The following is a 17,757-nucleotide window of genomic DNA, read 5'->3' as shown; positions in this document are numbered from 1 at the left end:
CTAAGAGGCAATTAAGTCTAACAATTAACTCAGTCGAATGGATTGGATTTGCCATAGCCATAAGCACACTATAGATCAGCAAGAAACTGGAAAAATCACCGAGCCCATACAGCTCATATGCCCAAATTCGTCGAGGGTATAAGCCATTAGCATAAAAAAAGAAATAAAATAATATTCAAGTGTGCCGTGTTGGTTCGTTGGTATTTTTTTATTGAGGCTTCGCACGAGTTTCGAAATAAACGACCGGCAAAAGAATTCGCTGTCTACGAGTAAAAATTTGTTAGCTCAGCGACGACAGCAGCGAATTTCTGATTTTCTGAATTTCTTTTGCAGCGTAAACATAAACGAAGCCGTAAACCGAAATAATCAATAAACATTTTACAATATCAAAGCGGAGACAAGAATGCTCGATCGATCGATCTTGTTCCCAAGAGATCCGTGAAATCCACGAAATTGCTTCGACCTTCTGGCCAACTTTGATTGGTGTTTGCAGAGTGTTGTGTGTGGTGTGTGATGTGTGTGGTGTGTGCCATTCGCAGGGCTAAATGTTTATTGTTATTGTGACGGCCTATTCAATAGTGAGCAAACATCAAACAATAAATGTTTATTGCGGCCTGCGTCCGTTTTCATTGCCAATCGATTCGCCGTGGAAAACTTGTAATACCAATCAAACCGAGTTCTCTGCTCTGCTCTATATTTGCGCCTTGATTTGTTTGTGGTTTCCATTACGAAAGACCGGGATCTGTGATTTCTTCAATGCTAATTATAAAGGCGGCGGCGACAAATTTCAATTAGCAGCGTTTTTGACGTTGATTGTTCTTTACACTGCTTTGATTAGATTTATGGGGGCTTTCGTCTTCGACGCCATTCGAGCTCTATTCCAAAATTCAGGTCGCAGCACATCTTTGGGGAATGTTTCGCGACTATTTTTATGGCTAAATGATCGGCAGCAGTTGAACAAACAACATAACCACGAATTTATATACTGTATACTGAATGGCGTATATAAATTAACATGCTTTCAATTGAGACAACAAAAACAGCAACAAAAACAGCAACAAAAACAGGGAATGGGAATAAAGTACACGCGGCCATATTTCAGTCTTAATAAAAACGTATAAAAATGCCATTTTTTAATCAACGCTGACAAATTGACAATTTGAATAACATCGGCGATACGACGCTTTCACGGAAGCTCGATTATCGGAGTTTGAGTTCGGGCAGCTTCCTGATGAAGAGATTCTCGTAATCAGCAGGGTTCAAGAATCTCTCCGATCTATCAATCAATCCGGTTTTCTGGCGGGCCCCTCTATTCTGTATTTATGATAATTAGGTGGGGCCCATAAAACCGAACAAATCGGTTAATCGGCTGGCTTCTCTAATGAGCTCGCCCTAACAACGATCAATTGTCGGGGTTCTGTGATTACGTATACGACGTGTAGTGCGTACTAATTGCTCGGCTTCTGGGTCGCCCACGACCTGCAAATGGTGTTACCAATAGACACTTGAAAAGCGCTCCATTATCGCCCTGCTCTGGAACTTTGGAACTTTAAAACCGACTGGGAACTGGGAATTCGGCATTTCCCCGCAGGTGGGCCGGTCCCAAGTCCAGGGAGCTTCGAGTTTCGAACTACAAAGAGCCGCTCCACAAATTGCTGGGGAAAAAGCGTAAAACAAAAGCTACCTACGTAGCGAACACGATTGCAATTGTAATTCATTTTTTGTTTTTCGTTCTATATATGTATGTATGTATGTGTAGTGTACAACATTCTTACTTTCCCAACTTATCTGAAAGTGAACGGGCACTGCGATCGTTACTCATCAGTCGCAACAGAACGCAAAACTGAAAACAAAAGACTGGCTCAGCCAACCATTAAGTACAACCAGCCACATATCTGCATGAAAGCCGGGGAGCACAGAACATATTTAAACAGATACCTATTCCTATATATATGATGTACTCGTATGTAGAACAAAAAGCCAAATGAAGCTAAATGAGTGCAGAGTGACAAAGCCAAATGGAGGTGGAGGTGGAGGAGTTCCCCGGGTGACAAAGGCGACTTCGCAATGCTCTACAATTGAGGCGGAAGTGTCAAGTGAAATGGGTGGTAAAAGAATGGGAATGGAAATGGGATTGAGAATGGTGGCCTTTGTAGAAAGCTGACTTTTCATTGGGAAGGCGTTGAGTGGTTATGAATTCGTCTCTCCCGATGTTCTCGAAAGATAAGTCGGAGAACTGGGTCTGGTGGCCTAGGAAAACATTGATCTTCCCAAGATTATTATAATCTGAAAGCTGTCATGATGGGTCCTACAAAATGCCTCTAAAGGAAAGGTATTATTACACTACATTCATACAAGTCATTAGCGATAAGAAAGTATACAAAGTCAAAGAGTGCACCTGTTGATCTAGGCCTAATTCCTTGAGTTTTGGGACCAATTCAGAGTGTGGCATGTGGGCAGGGTATAATTACAGCCACGGTGCCCCTTCCACACATGTGCATACGGCACGCAGGGGCAGATAAAGTTGCGGGTTCCCCCAGAGGAATAACAGAAATAGTGAGAGGCAACAAGTTCAAGTCGAGCGGGCAGACAAAGTACCGCAAAAGTCAAACAAATGAGGGAGACATGGTCTATATATACACATATTTATATTCCTATATAGGTGGGCGCACCGCAGATGGGTTCAGCTGATCGGAGTGGAGTTAAGAACATTTGGCATGTATCTTTCGAGACGAGGGAGGGGGAGAGCAGGTCAACGGATGTGCTCGGGGCTCCAGCATATTTATATATCACCTCGGAGCAAGGTCAGAGTCGTGGTCGAATTAATGGCAGCCACAGCCGATTCAATTAGCCACGAAATTAATGGAAAACAAAAAAAATAAAAAGCAAAGACTAAACGCTCCACTAACCTCCGGCTGCGAGCGACTTCCTTCTGAATTCGTGGCCAAAACGAGCCACGCAAATCATTAAGAAACAACTGAAAATTTCACAAATTAACTTTATAACACGAAAATTTCTCGACGCCACACGGACGGCCCGAAGATGGTACATCAGATACCAGCGGCCAACACACACAGGCAAACCACATAAATAAGACAAAAATTAATAATTATGAGCTGAAAAGTGGCCAAAAGGTAAATAAGTCTGGTTTCCTACTCAACTTCAGTTGCTTCTCATTCGGCGGCTACTGTGGAAACCCGATTGGATCTGTGGCGACTCCTCTCCTCTGCAGGGTTTTTGGGCACTTCGATTTTCTGGTTTTGGGTTTGGGTTTGGGCTTTGCGTTTTTATTTTATTTATGCTTCATTTTTTTTTGTCGTTGTTGTCTGGTGCCGTGCACGAAAATTGCTTTGACACAAAAACTAAGAAAAAACCTTTTTATTTAGTGGGTCACGCGCGTCATGAGCAAATGAAAACCACTGGGCAGTCAACAAACCCAGTCAGCCAACCTACCAACCACCAACCCACCCAGATGATAAAAATCAAAACATGCGCAAAAACCAAAAACAGACATCCAAAAACCAAAAACCAAAAGCCAAAAAGCAATACCAAAAGCAATGGCAGCAGTCTGGAAACCGAATTTAAATCGGAGCAGCACTTGGACTTGGCTTGGTTTTCCCGGCTCGAAGCGCATGCTTAAATTGTTTGCCTAATTTGGTTTTTTGTCTTTTTTTTCGGTTTTTTGCCTGCCCGCAAGTTGGCTCAAATGTATTGCAATTAACATTTTTTACAATGTACAATGTATATGTAGTTTTGAACGCAACAATTTCTCAGCGGCCTGGGAAGGTTTTTTGGCCAATGAAATGCTCATAAAATATGCAATTCGAGGCATTTGCTGGGTTATTTGAAGTGGACAATAAAAGACAAGAAGTGGGAATAGTTTGACAAGACCACGTTTTATTTTGGGTTTGGGTGATTTTTATGGGACATAATCTGTTTAATTGGCGCTCTTAATTATACCCGCTGCTTTGTGGGCTATGAAATTAAACTGGGTTAAGTGCGCTTCGAGAAAACATTCAATCCTTCGTTTCGATTTTTATACTTCATGTTTATAAACTTGTTTAAGACGACTCAAGAACAATGCATCCCTTCACATTTATACCACATTAAGGCTTATCTTCTTCGATTTATAACGATTGTAAATGGCAAAGAACCTATACTATATACATATTTGGTCAAAGAAATCTTATCGGTGCAATTTGCTGAATTTATTGCAGCACAGACAGCTTTTTGAATTTAATCAGTTTTGTATAGGTTTATTAAGTTTACTACTTTAGTTAATACCTCGCAGGCAGCTGACACTTATCAATGAACATTTTGTACTAGAACTTTGCCATAAATGTCACTCCAATGTGAAACAATTTGAGGAATCCCCCGTTTTTAAGCTAATATTGTGAAATTGCAAAGCGAGCAGTATCATTGCTTACATAAACCCAAGTTGGCTTACTACGCCTTTGGTTTTAACCGCTTTCTGTGGCCCTGGCAGGCTCGTATCGCCCCCCTCTTCGCCCCTCTTCCAACGGTCTCAGTGTTAACTTGGCTATTGCCAAAGCTAATGCCCAAGTCGATAACCGCAGTCCAGCGCAATCGGGCGTGTCGCCTCTGCGGCGATGACTGTCGCTGTCAATGAACTTGGTGGCTAAATTACGTGCCTGCAATTATTCTGGGGACCCAGGAAGAGGGCCTCCGAAACAAAAATCTGCATAAATTTCTCAGTTGCGCAATGGGAATGGGAACTCGCTCGATGGGTGTACTTACACTTAAGTTTGTTAAAGATTTTTATGGCCATACGTGTGGATCGCATTTGCGACAGTTCTGCGCCGCAAAGAGCCCATTTTAACGGGCCCAAAAATCAGAATGTGAGCTGATCTGAAATTCAATTAGCGCATCAGACACCCACAGGCCTCCGATTCTGTGTCGATCATAACGATCGGAGTCTGAAAACTTAAAAAGCCATTTCGTTTTATGATAGAACTCAAAGTGACACCGAGAATGTGATTGCCGATCGCTCCATTTAGGCTGTCTGGGAATCTCTGGGGGCTGGGAATGCTTTCAAAACTTGAAATCTGAAATTTCATTGAAATGTGCGACGCACTTGGGCCAAAACACATAAACACCAAATTAGAGCTGGAGAAATGCGGTGCGTGTGCATTATGCATATTAAATGCTTTCACTTTCGTTTCGACCAGATTAAAGTATCCAAGTATCTCCGTATTTTTGGCAATCGCACATAAATACGAGTATATAGATATCTCGATCAGTCGGGCGGCAAATTGCGTGAAAGCCGAATCTCTGGGCCACAATTGAAATGCAAGACGCGAGATGCAGCTATTTCTATACTCATCCCCCTGACTGGCTATATCTAGGTGTGTGTGTGTATCTGTGTGTCTGTACATATGTATATCTGGCCATGGTCAGCTGTTCGTTGACTGATTGTCAACCAGCCCGATACATCGTTGCCTGCCTTGTGCTCAATCATTATTGCTAGTTGCATGTTTTAAAACGCAGATGATCACATGTACTCGCACTTGGCATTGCATTGGCTGCAGAGAGGAAAACATCGGGGACACAGTGCTACTCTATTATTATCTGAACTTCCAATAATTTATAATACCCCTAAGTACTTGATTCAGGGCCTACACAATGTTGTGTAGTTGCAATCAAGGGATTTTCCCAAGTGCTGATAAAGAAATATATGCCTTAGGGAGCTACATTAGATAGGAAATACACAGAGAGAGCCCATATAAAATGGTATATTTTTTAAGCTAGGAATTTATGATTTTATAATTACATAAACCATTTTACAACTGATCACTTTTGAAGAACTATAGATGGTATGAATTTTCTGCAAGTGCAGCGTAATAAGTCGTAGGTTCGTAAGTCTAGACAAAGTCTGAGGCGCTGGCCAACTCGTGATTGATTCCCACAAATGCAAATCGGCGAAGGCAAATGAAATGCAATCAGCAAGGGTTATATATAGGTATGCAACATATATGTATATTCCCTATTCTACTCAGAAAATTGCCGCAGCCATAAGCCAGGGTCATTATTATGCGTGCAAGTTGGGGATTTTGCTTTCGTACGTGGCCATTCTGCCAGTTTGCCAGTTTGCAGGTTTGCCATTTTGCCGCCGCCTCAAGGCCAAGAGTCTGTCATTGCGGCCCCATCCCCCTTTCACTCCCATCCCCTGCCGGTCCCCCTGAAAAACCCCTTCAAAAGCGTTAACTAAGCTTTGTGCTGTTCCTGCCGACCACATGACGAATTCAGCCAGCCGGCAACAAAGAAAACAAAGACCACAAATATGCATCGATCGATCCGCTGATCCATCCAGAGACTCTCGGCGGCCTTTTGCGGCCTTCGGATCACGTTCTTCAGGGAAAACCAGCAGAGGAGCAGATGGAGGAGCAGATGCTGATGATGGGCCTGCCGAAGAAGAGGGTAAACAATTTTCAATCAGCCCGGCAAAGTTGCAAGCGGCCAAATACAAATCCCCTGGCTCCCCGACAAACCAATTTGCAATTTAAGCAAATGAAATGCAAACCCAAGCGTACAAATCTCAATTCTTCGCACACACCGCGCATCATAAATAAGAAACAAGAAAATAAGGAAAAGCAAACGCCCCTGACAATCTGCATTCCTCAGAGATATGGGCCCATCCCAATGCACCAGTATATGCGCATTCTTAAGATCATATATGTACACATTTTGGGTCGGTCAGCCGCACTGAATAAATCAGAGCAGCCGCATTAAATGGTAGCCAATATGTCAGGCTGCCATCTAATTTGTTGGCTAATCAGCTGCTGCTCCCGACTGGGAAATCTGTGTAAATGGAACGGCGCCGATGTCAACTTCGCCACATGTTCCCCACATCCACATCCAACTCATCCCAACCCATCCCATCCCATTCCATCTCCCATCTCATCTCATCCGATCCGATCCGTACAGAAGCCATCCCATTGCGACGCTGTCATCGTTGCCAAATAAATTGTTTAGCTGAATTATGCCATTTATTTTTAGCCCCTAAGCAGTGGCGCTCTCGTTTTCCCAGTTCTGAATGGAATGCGTTCTAGAACGTGGGGTTACCACCCAACAGGCGCAGGTTTCCTATGAGGACTTGTCCCACTGACTCATGGTTAATGAAGAAGTGCACCTTATCGCTGCGATAGCGAAACTTGCCCTGCAGTAAATGGCTCACTGAATATTTATTACAACTGTGTTATATTAGAAGTATTTCATATCATCCATTATAAAGCTATATATAGCCATAAGCCTTTTTCCGCCTTTATTATTATATCATAATTATCTGATACTCACGTCTTCCCATATAATCACGAGTTTATTATACGTATATATCAATTTCCATATAATAGCATCTATAGATACGCCTTATAAGACATAGATGATGTTGATAAGATTCTAGCTCTCCGTATCTCATTACCTTTAGAACACCCATAGATGGAACAAAGGGTATCGCGTATTCCCATAGGGTCCCACATTGCTCGTTTATTTTCAATTTGATGATGGCACATATCACATTATGTGTCGTCTTCCCTCCCTTTCGCACCCCGATTTTCATGCGCCCTCTCTGTCGCGCCGAATGCCGAATGTAAATTTTCGCATTTTGCCAGAGCCTTCAGTTTTGTTTTGTTCAATGAATCGCGTTGTCGCGTCTTTATTTTCGGCCGTTTATTTGATTTATTTTGCGAGGCAATTTGTTCGTGCCCCAAACGATTCGCTTTACACACACAGATACAGATACAGCTACAAAGATACAGATACAAAGTGCCGCGTGCTCAATTGTTTTGATCTTGCCCATCGACTGGGTTTCTGAACTCGAGCTCGGACCGCACAATGGCTCAGTGGTTTCAATGGCTCAACTTTCGGTAAAGATTGCCAAAAAAAAAAAAAAAACCGTCTAGACAAAATAGCCATTATGCAGAAAATCATCAGCGGGAAAAGCGCCTCTGACGTCATGCGGTGGAAAATGGAAAAAGGCGCCGGTGGAATGCGTGAAAAGATTCGTTCGCTTCCTCGGCCATAAGAGTATAGGAGTATATGAGTATACGAGTGTATGCCATATGTGTATGGCTTTTAATTGCAGCGCCAACTTGGGCCATGCAATGTACCCATAACAACCTTGAAAACGCAATCCATGCCGCCGTCAAATCTAGATCTCGTTTTTCGTTATTTTCGCTGGTTTTATTTTTATTTTGCCATATAATTGCGTTTTTCATTTGCTCTTGGCATTCACAGACTGGAGTTGTGCACGGAAAGAAATTACCTGCGCTGTTTAGCTGAATGGAACAGACCAACTTCTGTATATCTATAAATGTATATATATGTTATCTTCAATTTTTTTGGATTAAATGTTCCTGAGCTGAAGTATATCCAAATGATTCCATTTAAATTCTCAAATGACATAAGTTTCTTTCTGTGCACTGACTGTCGCTGCACGCAATCGACACCAAATGAATGCCAAATGTGTTTGGGGCTTCATTTTTGAGTTTTGAGTTTTCAGTTTTGTTTTTCCCCTTAACCAATTTTGGGGCCCGGCCCAACATAAAAATGGAAGACAAAAAGCGACGGGGGATGCTTCCTGTCCTGCGGCATCCCAAAAGCTGCATTGCTGCAATGTTGCAACAAGTGGCCACGCGGATTTTCAATTATTATTATTATTATTATGTCTATGCCGAGTTCGTTGAACATTTCGCAGAGGGGCGAATGTCAATTTCACGCTTTGTTTTTGGCAAACGCCAAAATAAAAGGCAGACAGAGTCAGTGGAGAATTATGTTTATGACGATGGCGAGTCAAAAACGCCCATCAAAGCCACACAAGACCATCATCATCATCATCATCATTACGATCGTCATCACTGCGATCATCATCATTAGGGGGGGAGAGCATCGCGATGAGGCTGTGGATCTTTTATCAATAAACCGTTAATTATCAAAGCGCCTAACTGCAGCGATGGCTCGCTTTGCTAAGGCAAAACAATACGCGGATGTATTTCTGAATTTCTGTATTGCTGTACTGCTGTCTTTTTGTATTTCTGTAGCTACGAGTATTCCATTTTATTTTCCGTACCTCACTTATGCAGCTTTGTCTTATCCCCAGACGCAAAAGCTAGGAGTGCCACTCATCCAGCGGCCAGCCGCACAGTCCATGGGGCAACGCTCGAGATCGCCACGTCCAAGGTTTTGTAAATAACCCGGCCACTGGCAACTGGCAACTGGCAACTGGAGATCGTGTGGGCGTGGGTTGGGTTTCGATTTGGGTTTGGGTTGAGGTTTGCCAGTGGATTTGGGTTTGGAATTGGAATGGAAATTGAATCGGGCCTGTGAATTGGGTGTTCCGCTCCACAAATCCTCAGCTTTGGTCGCCGATTGCGACGCAAAAAGGCCGCCGCCCGAAAAGGCCAAGAATAACAAAGAACACTTTTGGCAACATTGCTGCTGAAGATCTCTCTAAGAGCCAAAAGGGCGGGCCCCAGAAAAACAAAACCTCGGATGAGTTGGCAAGGTTTATCTGGGTGTCTTTCCGTTTTTTCATATTTTTTTAAAACAATTTGCAGCCTAATAGGAGTGACCTTGTAAAAATACGGTTAAATCCGGCATTGTCATTGTTTTTCTGCACTCATTCATCAAGCCAAGTTCTGAGGCTCTGAAAATTCTGAGGCTTAACCTTGTGACGTCAGAGAGCCGAAGAACCTCTTTGTTTATTTAATTTTTGTGCTTTTTTTGGGTTGACAGGCGCGTGACATGCTAAACACGATCAAAGTGCAGGAGCAGTTCTTACAAACCTAAAAACTGCTATCTATATTGCCATCAGAAATCGATCAATCGATTCCGAAACGGCTCGGCAGCACAGCGTGAGAATATCTGAACTTTTCGCCCCGACTTCTCACACAATACGATCCAAAGAGAATTTGCATAAATAATTGCTGATTGATGCAAATATATAGTGCTAGTGTTCACCACGCTCGCCAATGCATTAATTACGCGGAGTTTCGGTTCGATTTCATTGGATTAACCTTGATTCGGACTCCCTTTGTTCTGCCTTACGACAACGATGATCATTGTTTATTCTCGCCAATCTGCGATCATTGTGGCTTATAAGCATAGTGATATATATACGTATGTTATGTGTGCTAAAGGTCACACTCGCAATTAAATGGTCCGAAACATAAACGCAAGACCATTCATCAATCTCTCACTTTCGTTCCGAAAAACAGAAAGACACGAGACAAGCGTACTTGAATGTACGAGTATCTGTATCTGTGGCACGTTCTGTGTATCTGCATCTGTATCTGTATCCGCAGTTCCTGGTGATCTCACCAGTGTTCAAGATTCCCTATGAAATTGCAGTTCTGCATAGGTGACATCATTCCATATGATCACGGCTATTTGTTGGCAAATTTCCCGCATCATATAGTAGAACCCACAATTACCGGGCTAATGAAGCCTCATGACTAGGCCCTACTATACTTTATGGTGTAACCTAGGAAGTTAAGTTCTGCGGCTTAAACGTTTTCAGAATTCCATCACACTCTCTCTACTTCTCTCTGCTTTCAGTTGGTTGAGAAATTTTTCTGTTATTAAGAAATTAAGAGCCGCTTCGCATGCTTTTCTTTTCGTTTCTGTGCGGTGCTTTTCTTTACTTTTCTTTGCAGTACTTTTCTTTCCATTTCATTTCTCCGCCGCCGGATCTTGGCTAATAAGTAAACGTCGGCCTCCGCGCTCTTTCGACCATTATCTTTCGCTCTTTTTCGCCAGAAATTAGTTGGCTAAAAACAATGAGAAATCCGTATTCAGGGCAGTTCCTTCAATGGCCGCAACACTTTGGCATTCGCCGAGCAGCGAACAGCGAACAGCGGCTTTTGTGTAATATCTAAAACAAAACACAGAAACACTGAAAAACGCAAATGGCTCAAACTCTTGTAGCAACCCCCACCCCCCTCCGGCTCCAACACCCCTCTCGTACATATCCCCACCATATCCCCAACTTTCGGCTGATCCGGCCATGGCGGACGTGTTGCGCATGCGCCCGAGGGCACTACAAGTTGGTCGCTGTGTGTACAATTTATATGCCAAGTGGGCTGAGAGTGAAAATGTCATTGGCAGATGTGTCGCGGATATTAGCAGTGCCCCCATGTACACGGCAAGAAAATCCTATCGCAAGTCTACTGTTTAATGGCTAAAAACAGCACTTGCTCTCGTTCGAACAATTAAGTGATTTGATACTACTACCTAATTCTTTAAAGATGATCTCTATGGATATGTTTTTTATATTAAATAAAACATCTTCGACTTGTAATGATTCATTTGGTACATAGCTCGTTGATCAATAGACTTTTCTCGTTGTGCACCATTCAATCTGGCACTCCACTTCCTCTGCACTCGCCTATCAACATCCAGCAGACAAAAGGCCCGCACTTGGCTGAATAATTTGTTTATGCAAACGCAACTTGGCGAATATCAAAAGTAACCATTTAAAGTGCGGGAGGTGGGGCCTGAATTATTTACAAGCTTGTTGCTGTCGTAGTCCACTGCGCACACATGTTTCCCCTGCTGCTGGTTGCAACTACTGTTGCTGCCGTGTTCGTGTTGCTGCTGCTGCAGTCTTGCTGCTGTGTTGCAGATGTTGCTGCCGTGTTCTGCCCCCTGGTTGGAGGCATCTTTTTAGCTGTAATTATGATGAGCTGCGGCCGTTTAGCTCACAAGTTAATTACCCCGTTTCATCGGATTCAATGGGACAGGCCGGCCACTTTCGACACTTTCAATGGGGCTGGGCCAAGAGCAGGAGGCATCTGTTGCTGTTGCTGTTGCTGTTGCTGCCACCGCTATTGCTGCATTTCCCAAGCCATCTATTTTTGGTGCTCGAGGGCCGCGAGCGAAAAGCGCCATTAAATCGATTTTACATTAAAAATATTGCACAAGCCATCATTGTTGGCGTTGCTGCCAGAATTAATGGATCATAATTATGGTAGCAACAGCAGCAGCCGCAGCAGCAGCATCAACAGCAGCAACAGAAAAACCTGCAACAGTAGCTGCGGCATTAGAAAAGAAAACAAGAAACCAAGCGGAGAGGCTGAAACACAATTGGAGTCCGATCACGAGGCAGATGCACAGATGAACAGATGAACAGATGAGCAGATGAACAGGCACAAATTGCTCGAGAGGAAAAGTTTTCGATTCGGATTTAGGTTGCGCGGGGAAATCTGAGGCGGCAGTTGTGGGATTCTCCGCCAGAAGGTTAGAAGTAAGTCTTTTTCCTAACCATTCCTAAGTATTCCCATAGCCATTCCCAGACAAAGATGCCCACTTAGCAAAGATTTTCAGTGAAAGAGAACTTTTCATTTCTTTTCTTTTTCACTGCTGCTGCTGTTGCTGCTACTGCTGCTGTTGCATTGTTTTTCCCGGAGTTTTCCAAGAGAAATTCATGGCATACTTTGATGGACGATGATGCGTGGCTGTCTTTGCCTGAAAAGCGGGGGAAAAAACACAGACAATTTGTTCTGGCCGCAGTGCTGACCTCTCCCCAAAGAAAGCTAACTGCGCTGATGGCCATCTGTTTTGTTTTACTTTTTTTGGTCTTCTTATATTGTGTTTTGTATGTTGACTTGACGTCATTTTGCGGCAAGTGAAAATGTGTGCGATGCGGTGCCGACAAACCCGTTTTCAGGTTTCGGTTTCGGCCAGGCTTGTGAGATGTTTATGTTTTCAACAACAAGCTGCAGCAGCAGCAACAACAACAGCAGCAGCCGCAGCAGCAGCAACATTTGTTCGCTTTTTTTCGGTTCAACGTGGAGACGAGATGTTAAAAACGTGATTTCCATGCGTCGCCAGCGTTGTCGTCGTTGTCGGCATATTTAAATAAAATACTTTTACTATCAACGAAAACTAGTCAGCCAGCCAGCAGCGGCAAACAGCTCGTTATATTGGCGATCAAAAATTATAGTGCAGCAGTTGCAGCAGCAACATCCATTGCTGCAGTTGCATACGCAATGCGCAACGCAAAAGGCCACTGACCAAGACCTGGATCGGCAACACCACCCAAAAGCCACTGAACCCACCAATTATCCCATTCCAGGCGGGTGGCGACTTACCAATCGATGTATATATATGTATATATCTATCTGTGTGCATATCCGATTTGATTCAACCCTATAGACGAAGAGTTTCATTGTCGACATTGCCGACAGTTATGCAAGGCCAGGCAATTTATCAAATTTTTCATAATTTGCATCACATAACCAAATGGAACGCCCCGCTCGGCTTAATAATGCCAAATAGAGGGAAAGATAGCCAAATCCACAAATACACAAAGGTACACATAAAATATGCGTTAATTGTATGGAAATGTATTTAGCCCAGTGTCCGAGCATTTCTTTTGACCCTTTCTTTTGTCATTGTCTTTCGGCCCGCCGCGTATTATTGGGAATTATACAATATTAGCGGGCAAAATACAAAAAAAAACCAAAGTTATTTTCGATCTGTGAAGTGAATCATAATAAAGCTGTTATTACATTTGCGCTATCGAGGGTGTGTATGTACATATAATGGGCTTATGTCTGCTAAGTCCGGTGCTTTGACGAGGAATTCTGGGAGATTACAAGGGTCTGTGCTTCAAGGCCTTATCTGGGCTGTTGGCCTAAGATTACAAGATGGTTTCCAAGAGATAGGCTCAGTTATCTAGCTCTGCTGCAAGTGCCAGTCTTCTGTGTGTTCTGGGCTACGTTGGAACTGCTTTCAATTAGCACACGTGATGTCATCGGCCTGATATGCAGATCTATGCTAATGCAACCGCCTCTTGCCTTTGTCTTGGCCAAATTGGCAGCAGAAAGAAGAGGCTTACTCAACAGGCCAACGGAAGTGATTAAGAAAGGCGAAATGGCAGCATCCAGCCATCTCGCTCCATCTCCCTCTCTCCGAAGAAAGCAGTGGAGGAACTGTGCGGGAGCGGTGGGGATCTGCGATGGAACTAGACAAAAGACTGTGGCTTATGCAAATGCTAACTGGGCAGAGATACAAACATCCAACAGCTGTTTTGTCTAGCTAGCTAGCATGTGATGTAAGCCCGTCGACTTCCATTTCTTCTGTTTCACTCTGCTCTTAATTTATGCAAATGCGACAACATTTCTTCGACGGCTTTCTTCAGATGCAAAACACCATTGAAATACGTATGGTTATATATCATGTGGGGGCATACACACATGCATATATACAAAAGTGTGTAATGCAGAAACAATAAAGATTTTGGCAAACTGGGGGTGGCCAAGCCGAACGATATGCGCCAAAAGTCCAAAATCTCCTCAAAACAAAAAGGGGCTTTTACAACTTAAGAGCCGCGATGATTGGTATACAAAAACATAACAAATTAGTTTAGCACTTTTGAAAGTTGTCAAGGGGAAGCGGACGTAGCTGCGGCTCGTCATACGCCTTGCACACTAAAACGACTCTGACTCTGACTTTTGCTTTTGCTTTTCGGAAACTCAAAAACTGAAACATAAAACTCTTTATAATTGCACTGTAAACATTTCACTTTCGTTTTTATTCCGCCTTATTGTGCCCTGTGTCTTGGAAATCAGCTTTTTAGCTTAACACACGACGAACTGTCGTCTCCGCGCGTCGTGCACAGAATAATTTCATCGCTCGGCACTTTCGCCATCATATAACAATAATTTACAATATGTGGGTGCTTGGGATCCAGATTGCATCGGATTTCGATGGCAGCTGCCTGCGCCTGTCCAGGACTCAATTAGCATCTGTCCAGATTATGGCCGCCCATTTGCATTAATGAGACGTGCGATTCGGGCAATACTGTCGATGCCTTTGGCTCTTTTCCCCAAGTCGTGGCGGTTACTGCCGATGACCCCGTGGATGACCCAGGGTAGCTGGCATTTTGGCCAGGAGGGCACTCCTAAATAGCCTTTGGCTAACTAGGTACTCGTATATGTGCAATGGCCACAAATCGCGGAACTGTAGACTAATTTAAATAATACATTGAAAATAAACAGCCTGCTTCCCTTGGTTTAACTTTAGCTAATCAAACTCTTTTATCCTTGCAGATCGAATTCGAAGGCCTCATACTTGCCGCGTCAGAGTCTGGAGAAGTTGAACAACACTGATCCGGACCATGGCATCTACAAGCTCACGCTGACCTCCAACGAGGACCTGGTGGCCCACACGAAGCCCAGCTATGGGGTCACAGGCAAGCTGCCCAACAATCTGCCGGATGTCCTGCCGCTGGGCGTCAAGCTCCACCAGCAGCCAAAGCTGCAGCCAGGATCGCCGAACGGCGATGCGAATGTGACCCTGCGCTATGGCTCCAACAACAACCTGACTGGGAACTCCCCGTCGGTGGCCCCGCCGCCCTACTACGCGGGTGGCCAGCGGTATTCCACTCCTGTGCTGGGTCCAGGTTACGGCAAGAGCCCGAACCCCAAGCCCATGACCCCGCAACAATACACGAGATCTCAGTCGTACGATGTGAAGCACACTAGTGCGGTGACCATGCCGCCGATGTCCCAGTCCCACGTGGATCTCAAGCAGGCCGCCCACGACCTGGAGACGACGCTGGAGGAGGTGCTGCCCACTGCCACGCCCACGCCGACGCCAACACCGACGCCCACGCCGCCACGCCTCTCGCCGGCCTCCTCGCACTCGGACTGCAGTCTGAGCACCAGTTCCCTGGAGTGCACAATCAATCCTATAGCGACACCGATTCCTAAGCCTGAGGCGCACCTCTTCCGCGCCGAGGTGATTAGCACCACCCTGAACACGAATCCGTTGACAACACCACCCAAGCCACCCGCGATGAACCGCCAGGAATCCCTGAGGGAGAACATCGAAAAGATCACCCAACTGCAGTCGGTTCTGATGTCGGCGCACCTGTGTGACACGAGTCTAATAGCTGGCTACACCACTCCACTGCTAACCAGTCCCACTGCCAGTTTCGTCAATGAACCCCTTATGACACCACCACTGCCGCCCAGTCCGCCACCGCCACTAGAACCGGAGGAGGAGGACCAGGACCAGGAGAACGATGTGCCCGACAAGCAGCCAGAGATCGAGGAACTGCAGCTGATGCAGCGCAGCGAATTGGTCCTGATGGTAAATCCCAAGCCCAGCACAACGGATATGGCCTGCCAAACGGACGAACTGGAGGACAGGGACACGGACCTCGAAGCGGCACGCGAGGAGCACCAGACCAGAACGACTCTGCAGCCCCGACAGCGCCAGCCCATCGAGCTGGACTACGAGGAGATGAGCCGGGAGCTGGTCAAGCTTCTACCGCCTGGTGACAAGATCGCCGACATCCTCACACCAAAGATCTGCAAGCCCACCTCGCAATACGTTAGCAATCTGTACAATCCGGATGTGCCACTGCGCTTGGCCACGCGGGATGTTGGCACCTCTACGTTGATGCGGATGAAGTCCGTCACGTCGTCCGCCGAGATCCGAGTGGTCAGTGTGGAGCTGCAGCTGGCCGAGCCGAGCGAGGAGCCGACGAATTTAATCAAGCAAAAGATGGTGTGTATTCCACATGGATAGTCATTCATTCAGAAATCCCTAAACCAAACATTTTCCTTTCAGGATGAGCTCATCAAGCATTTGAACCAAAAAATTGTCTCCCTGAAACGTGAGCAGCAGACGATCAGCGAGGAGTGCTCGGCCAATGACAGACTGGGCCAGGATCTCTTCGCCAAGCTGGCGGAGAAGGTTCGACCCAGCGAAGCCTCCAAGTTCCGTACCCACGTCGACGCCGTGGGCAACATCACCAGTTTACTCCTATCGCTCTCCGAGCGTTTGGCCCAGACAGAAAGCAGCCTGGAAACGCGCCAGCAGGAAAAGGTGGGTCTACTCAAGGATTCGATACCAAACGGATTCCATTTACTAAACAAACTTATTTTTAACCTTTAGGGCGCGCTGGAATCGAAGCGGGATCTGCTGTACGAGCAGCTGGAGGAGGCGCAGCGCCTCAAAGCGGACATAGAACGACGTGGAGTCAGCATCGCCGGACTACTGGGCAAGAACCTCAGCGCGGACATGTGCGCCGACTACGACTACTTCATCAACATGAAGGCCAAGCTGATCGCCGACGCACGCGACCTGGCCGTAAGGATCAAGGGCAGCGAGGAGCAGCTTAGCTCCCTCAGCGATGCGCTAGTCCAAAGCGATTGTTAGCCTGGCCAACAGCTTAAGGCTAATGCCTAATGGGTATGGGCAACTGGGCCGATTCGATTCTCCCTGCTGTCAACTCAAAGTTGAGAGCCGATCGAGAGAGTCCGCAGGATCGGCCAGTCCAGTCCGCAATGTGAATGTGTATTAGTTTAAAACGATGTGCTTAATTACCACACCCACACTATAATGTATAAATATTGTATGTTCATTTGTGATTTTCAACTAGCTAGTAGGTTAATTATTCTATATATCGGCCGCATAGGTGTAAGCATTTTCTACATAATTATCAAAGCAAAGATATACCGTATGCATTAATAAAAGTATGAAAACTATCAAACTGAACTTTTTGAATGGAACTGATCGCTAAACAGCCTGAAAGTAGGCTACAAAACTGTTGTCTTCAGTTAACTTTATTGGGATTCCCACGAGTGGCTTTCGGAGTTTAACATCATAAACTCGGTGACGATTAACAGATTTAAAAAAGGATTTTTTTCCCGCATATTCATTACACATTCCCCAAAGCTGGAACAATGCTCACACACCTTATAAAACCAGTTATATTTACCTGAAGAT

General features: G+C 45.0%; 1 protein-coding gene across 2 annotated transcripts in view; it reads left to right on the top strand.

The window, feature by feature from the left end:
* The window catches only part of LOC122613332 (protein Shroom), a 44,602-nt gene extending 27,118 nt beyond the window's left edge, over positions 1-17,484 (top strand). The window contains exons 1-4 of one of the 2 annotated variants that reach the window (XM_043787460.1): positions 7,704-7,883; positions 15,069-16,533; positions 16,597-16,854; positions 16,924-17,484. In XM_043787460.1, coding sequence (XP_043643395.1) covers positions 7,852-7,883; positions 15,069-16,533; positions 16,597-16,854; positions 16,924-17,187 — 2,019 coding nt within the window. In that variant the 5' untranslated portion in view covers positions 7,704-7,851 and the 3' untranslated portion in view covers positions 17,188-17,484. Of the gene's footprint in view, positions 1-7,703; positions 7,884-15,068; positions 16,534-16,596; positions 16,855-16,923 lie in introns of those variants that run through there. The other variant, XM_043787459.1, reaches the window with a different exon arrangement.
* Positions 17,485-17,757: the final 273 nt, after the last annotated feature.

The sequence above is a fragment of the Drosophila teissieri genome, chromosome 2R, assembly GCF_016746235.2.
Source record: "Drosophila teissieri strain GT53w chromosome 2R, Prin_Dtei_1.1, whole genome shotgun sequence".
Classification (NCBI taxonomy): Eukaryota; Metazoa; Arthropoda; class Insecta; order Diptera; family Drosophilidae; genus Drosophila; species Drosophila teissieri.
Note: the sequence above shows the minus strand (reverse complement) of the source record. Positions and strands in the feature narration are given on the sequence as shown.